Raw genomic sequence first — 6,692 nt, forward strand, 5'->3', positions numbered from 1 at the left:
CCAAACAAAGTAGTTTCGCTTTCACAACGAAACACACAGCGCTTTCACGACATGGCGGCGGCGGCAACAACAATACTACAGCAAGAATAAATGTTACACCTTCTTTCTTTGTGTGAACATTTGGGCGGCATTATGCAAATCTTCCCACATCGTGACGTAGACATGTGGGGGCGTGTTAGAACGAGCCGTTTTAGGTAGGCGTGGTTGACTCTTAACTTTTATAAAGAACATCTCTTTGGATTTGAGACTTTAGTCTTTGCAACTTTACAGATCTTCTTTATGCACCAAGAGCTTGTAACACTTCAAAGAGAAAGGAAAAATTGAAATCGCATCATATAACCCCTTTAAAAAAGTTTTTTTTTTTTTTGTGGAAAAATAAATATCCCCTTTAATAGTGACAAACAATTGCAATATGATTTTATGCCAAAGGTAAATTAGACAACATTTATTGCAGTAAAACTTAAGTTTCTTGTCTTTTTTTTTTACCGTTTTCTTAATCTCAGCCTGAGATCTTTCCAGGGCTTTTTTCTGTCTTTCCTCCTGTTGTTTCATCTGCAGAAATATCTTCTCATCACGCATTCTAAACAGTAAAAAGAAGTTGAGGAACATACTGATACAGATGATTCTGTTGCTGATTTAATGTAGATGTAGATCTGGATGTAGTCACCTCATTCTCCTCTCTTTCTCTTTGGCACGTTCAGCTATACTCATTTGGTCTTTTGGAATCATATCTGCATTTTCCAGAAGCTCCCCCAATTTTTCCTCAATGGCTGTCAGCATCTGCAAAGTTGTCAGGTTTGCCTCAGTTTCCCCCACGCAGCAATGGTACACCTCTTCCACCTTACGGCTCAGTGAGTCAAGCGTCTTGTCCTGAGGAAACGTTATCAGTACTTGTATACTTAGGTCACTAGATATGTTATTCACTGACAAGTTACTTTCATATCAAGGCCTCTTAACACTAGCTTGCTCTATTCTTTTTCTATTCTATCTGTTTTTATTTATTATATAATAAAAAAAAAAAAAAACTTGCTACGTGTACTGCGTTAAGCTAACAGACTTGTCATAGCACTTGCATATCATTGCTCTTTTGTTGATTTTGATTGCTTCCATTGTCCTCATCTGTAAGTGCTTTGGATAAAAGCGTCTGCTAAATGACTAAATTTAGTGTAAATGTAATATCAATGCAAAGATTGTAACTAAGCAGCTTGTTTCTAGAAGCAATGAGTAGCACTTATGTTTTAATAGAATATAGAAGAAAAAAACAAAACAAAAAGATTGACAAATCTTTGTCTTTGATACAAAACTCAGCTGTTGGCACAAGGACGAATAGCACTAACTAAAAACTGTATTGCTTTTATAGTTATTGCTGTCACTTAGTTGGATGTACAGCATATTTTAGAAGTTTCTAGAACTTCCTTAAATTTTAATCACAATGCTTTAAACTGTTACGATGACATTGAATTGATTAGCAAATTTCTATAACTGCTAGTGTTTGTCTGTTTTTAAGTTTTTTCAGTTGTTTGTTGAAGTTTAAAGGAGACGACATATTATGCCCCTTTTTACAATATGTAATATAAGTCTCTGGTGTCCCCAGAATGTCTCTGTGACGTTTCAGCTCAAAATACCCCACAGATCATTTATTATATCATTTTGAAAATGCCTATTTTGAGTGGAAGCAGAAACACGCTGTTTTTCGTGCCTGTCTCTTTACATGCAAATGAGCTCCTGCTCCCCGCCCCCTTTCCCAGCTTTTCCATCTTTTGAGCTGCGCCATTACAGCTCATACCTGCTAAAAACATCTGTTTTGGTTCTGATTATCATGTTGCCTGCATAGATCTACTCCTCAACTCCTTTGTCTCCAGCAAATGTTACAGTCTTTTATTAGACTAAGCTGTTCCCCAACACTGTAGTTTGCTGTATTTGTCAGTTCCTAAAGCACCTAATATGAGTGTCTGAAAGATTATACTATCCAGACACTTTCCACAACTCATTATTCATTAGATCAGATCTGAATAGGCTGCCAAAGTTACCACGTTAACGTGTGAGAATGATTAAATATTAAATATGATTAACACTGCATTTAAATGGTTTTCATAAAGTTTTCTTAAAGGCATATACAGTATATTTATAAATAAAAGTTCTACCAGGATGTCAGTGACTGAATCACACTGCTAATTAAAAAGTCAACAGCCAGACCGCGGCTGACTATTGGCAAAATATATTCTATTTATTATTCAGAAACTGAATGCATTACATTTGGAAGGGAAAATATTCAGTATATTATGACATTTTCAGAATTCAAAATCATTTCAGCAAAGAAAACATGATGAATTGTTTTAATCAACAGGCATTTTGTTTGTCAATGTAAGTTACAACGAAAATGACAAAGTAGGACAACAAAAAAATTTTTTTCTTACCTGGTCCTCTGGTTTGTACTGTCCAAAGCTGAACAATTTGGCTTTCATTTCCAGCTCTGCTGCTCTCTCTTTCTCCCTCTGAATGTTGTCAGTCAGGATACCAATCTGCTCTTTTAGCTGCTTTGACTCAGACTCCCTGAATGTATACAAACAAACAAATAGCATTGTTTACTTGAATAAATGTAAAAAAAAATAAAAATCTATGTTGTTGCACACAGGTACACACATGTTTTTGCGAGTCAGTTCAGCATTCTGTCTGAACTCCTCCAAAGCCTCTTCTGTCTCTCTAGTGTTTTGGATGAGGGAAAGGTTCTGCTCTTCCAGCTCAGTCATTAGGTTCAATAGATCCTGAGGTTCTTTGAAGAACATCTCTGGGTCCTCCTGAAAGAGACATCACAGTGGTCATTTCAAACAAGGAGGTCTATACTGCCTAAAAGGAAAACTCTCTGTTAGCATTCCTGTTCATCTCAGTGGCAGTTCGTCAACTGCCAGTGGCGTATTAGAGTGTTGACGGTAAGCATAAGTTTAGAGAATAAGTTTATCTTTCCAAGAATTTTCTTTTCAAAAACATTCTCTTTTTAGAAGGGATGTATTCAATTAATTATACATGTAAATTGCATTTATTTTATAAAAACATAAATAGAAAAAAATAAATAAATAAATAAGTGAGTATAAATAAGTATAAATAACACATTTATAAGCGCTTAAAAAAGAGAGCGAATCGGGCACTGAAAAAACATATATTATACCGCAATTGAATATTAGCAAATAGCAACACATACAGCAATATATATGCTGCCTGAATAGCCATTAATGGAGAAAGCTGTATTATGCTGGCAAATGGTGTGATTACGGCATCTACCAGCAGAAGCTAACAGGACCATGATATTCAGCCAAACCCTGGCACCTACATTTTTCAGGTTAGTAGGTTTAGGCATGAAATATAAATGTGTTACATTTTACAACAATACATATAAATGTAAAAATATAAATGAATAATACATTTGTAAATTAATAATAAATTGGCTACTTAATTCAACAGAATGTTAGTGGATATTAACCTCATAATCCGAGCTGTCAGTCCCAGGTGCAGATCTAAAGTGAAAACCAAGTATTATTAATAATAAGTAATTGAAAACATTTAAAGCAATGCACTCAATGTTATGGTTTGTATACATTTTACTGCCTTGATGGCTGGACTTCACACTTTGTTGAGATGAAGCCCTGGCCTCCCGAGAGGATAGAAAACCTCGAGCCACTCGTCTTTCTCCACCTATATGTGTAAATGGAAGAAAATAAGACAATCTGTTAAAAACCCATAGCAAACATATGACAAAATCTAACATTTATACCAGTGTCTTCTATGAATTTTATACTTTGCACTTTGCTCTTAAACAAACTTTTGAAAAGCTTGTAAAGTTGCCAACATACGCTTGCTGCCTTCTGCTGTCTTTCTTTCTTTGTTCTTTTTTAATTTTTCTGTCTGTTTTTCATCCCCCTCAGCATTTGTGGAGTCAGTAGAGTGTCTGCTCTTGGATCTCTGTTTCTCCTGCCATTCTGGAGGTGACAGCATCAGCAGAAACTCTTTATACTTTTTATACTCCTTCAGGATGTCCTCATACTTAGAGATGTCACTAAAATGAAAGGTTAAGGGGAGAAAAAAGGTAAACAAACCTGTTGAAAGGATTAGGGAAAGCTAATAATCATACAATTTGTTTATACCTCTTGATTGTCACCATTTTGGAAGTTATCTTCTTGATCTCAGCCACTTTCTGCAGCTTCACCTTCGTCTCCTGCTCAGCACTGATCAGCATTTGATGGTTTTATTACACATAAGATAAACGTAGGCCACGCATTCTACTGTGTTAACACATGTCCATGAAAAAATACAATCCTTTGCTATTTATGTCAATTTTTTAAAATATTTTTAAACATTAATTCAAGCATTGTACTTTAAAGTAGCAACACAATTGTAATGACAGTACTTTTGTTTCTTTTTAACGTTGTATAATTGAAGTTAGTAGGACCGGTACATTTTGATAGCCTCCACCGAATTCTTGTCATTTTCTTTTAGGAATTCTTCAAACAAGATGGCGTCATCTTCCAAGAACTTCTCAGCTCTTGTCAATTTCGCATCTTCTTCTGCAGCCATTTGCTCCAGTAGCTGAATCTCTCCTTTCTTTACTGCCAGAGAATACTAAAAGAGAGAGAGAGAGAGTGTGTACATAAACAATCAGACACAGAAGAATAGAGGACAAAATGAGTAATGAAAAATCAGTCAAAACCACAAAGGAAACAAGAAAGACACTGAGCAAATGTCTACCTGGCTAGAAAAACAAAATGGCATCTTACCTCCAGTAAGAAGAGCTCACGTTTCTTAGTGATATATTCATTCATGCCTCCTTTGTCAACATTAGGGTCTAAGAAAATCAGAATAACAACAGTACTTTTAGGCTAAAATGTAATATTAGTTGCTGTAGGTTTACATGTGGGTCATTCCGTGTCAACTCAACCACAGGTTTTACACAGACATTGTTAGGTCTATTAGTCAAATCTGTTGACTTTAGCAATCTTTGGTGCATTATATGTCAATTAGCAATCTGTCGCATTATACGACAATGGGGACAGTTCAAAAATGGGAAAAAGCACTTCTTGTTTACATGCCTGTAGCTCAGGAAGTATTAAACATATCTCAATATCCTTTTAGATTTTAGTTAACAAACTTTTCTTTAGGTATCTTCATTTGGTTAATTTCCAGAGATATAGGGATTTCAATGTGGCTCCATGAGTAAACTGTTAAATTGTACATATTTTTAGTTGTCAAAAACCAAATGTTTGCATACAGCTCATATTGCTCTTTGTCTGATAGAACAAAATGTTGAAACTAAAAATGTATCTTGTTTCCCTGTATCAAAAAAACAATTGCATAGAACATAACTAAGTGCCATAAATATTCTATAAGTTACATGTTTCAAAGTTTGTGGTATTATCAGTGATTCTGCCCCATAGCAGTGGATACTACTTGATCTATGACTATGCTTCAGATGTTACAACAAGAGGAAATTCTAATGCTTATATAATCCAGGTGAAGAAAATCTTGGCTTATTGATGGGAATACAATGTGTGGGGAGAGCAACCACACTTCCCAGGAGGCATGAAACTTTTTTTTTTTAAGTGACGTGACATGTGGCCAAGTATGGTGACCCATAGGCCACATGTGCTCTGCATTTAACCCATCCTAAGTGCACACACACAGCAGTGAACACACACACACCGTGAACACACACCCGGAGCAGTGGGCAGCCATTTATGCTGCGGCGCCCGGGGAGCAGTTGGGGGTTCGGTGCCTTGCTCAAGGGCACCTCAGTCGTGGTATTGAAGGTGGGAGAGAGCGCTGTACATTCACTCCCCCCACCTACAATCCCTGCCGGTACGAGACTCGAACCTGCAACCTTTGGGTTACGAGTCCAACCCTCTAACCATTAGGCCACGACTTCCCCATTATTGCAAACATGTAGTTACAATACTGCATATTTGAACTCTTGGTAGTTCCAGAAGCTGTTCAAATGAACAAAATCCCTTCTTCCAAATATCCCTGAAACTGATTCAAATATAGGATCTTATGAAGAGTTAATGTACCTCAACTTGACCATTTTTGGAACTCAGACAGGTTATGTTCAATGTAATTGTTTTGATAGAGACAAACAAAATACAATTCTAGTTTCAGCATTTGTTCTGAGCTCTATGCAAAGTGACGTATTTGGTTTTTGACCACTGAAAAAGTGTACAAATTTAACAATTTACTCTTGGAGCCACGCTAATATCCCAATTTCTCTAAAAAATGAACCACACAGGGCCCTAAAAATGAAAAAGAAAAGATTAAGAACCACAATTTTCCCATTTGTTCCCCCATAATTTCACCATTGGCATATAATGCAACAATGATTGCTAAAGTCAACAGATTTTATCAATAGACCTACTAATCTCTGTCTAAAAATAAAATAAGGACGCTGTCATCTTTCCAAAGTAATTTTACCCCCCTGTGATTTGGCTCCAAGTCTTAGGTGGAATGATTTGCCCATTGCTATTAGACTTGCTCCCTCTGTATCTGTTTTTAAGTCTAGCTTAAAAACTTACTTGTTTGATAAGGCTTACAATCCATGTTCAAGCGTTACTGCCCTACATTTTATTGCTTTTTATTGTCTGTTACTGTCTAGTAAGTGTGTTTTGTGTTTTTATTATATATTTTATTTTTTGTTTTAAAGCACACTGGAC

General features: G+C 36.1%; 1 protein-coding gene across 1 annotated transcript in view; it reads right to left on the reverse strand.

Annotated features, from left to right (window-relative positions):
• The window catches only part of LOC107691496 (cilia- and flagella-associated protein 100-like), an 11,315-nt gene that overhangs the window by 2,936 nt on the left and 1,687 nt on the right, over positions 1-6,692 (reverse strand). The window contains exons 4-13 of the mRNA XM_016490108.1: positions 4,770-4,837; positions 4,451-4,614; positions 4,140-4,220; positions 3,849-4,051; positions 3,594-3,690; positions 3,479-3,512; positions 2,644-2,798; positions 2,418-2,553; positions 668-870; positions 487-580 (exon numbers count right to left, since the gene is read on the reverse strand). Coding sequence (XP_016345594.1) covers positions 487-580; positions 668-870; positions 2,418-2,553; positions 2,644-2,798; positions 3,479-3,512; positions 3,594-3,690; positions 3,849-4,051; positions 4,140-4,220; positions 4,451-4,614; positions 4,770-4,837 — 1,235 coding nt within the window. The remainder of the gene's footprint in view (positions 1-486; positions 581-667; positions 871-2,417; positions 2,554-2,643; positions 2,799-3,478; positions 3,513-3,593; positions 3,691-3,848; positions 4,052-4,139; positions 4,221-4,450; positions 4,615-4,769; positions 4,838-6,692) is intronic.

The sequence above is a fragment of the Sinocyclocheilus anshuiensis genome, unplaced genomic scaffold, assembly GCF_001515605.1.
Source record: "Sinocyclocheilus anshuiensis isolate Anshui unplaced genomic scaffold, SAMN03320099.WGS_v1.1 scaffold634, whole genome shotgun sequence".
NCBI classification, from domain to species: Eukaryota; Metazoa; Chordata; class Actinopteri; order Cypriniformes; family Cyprinidae; genus Sinocyclocheilus; species Sinocyclocheilus anshuiensis.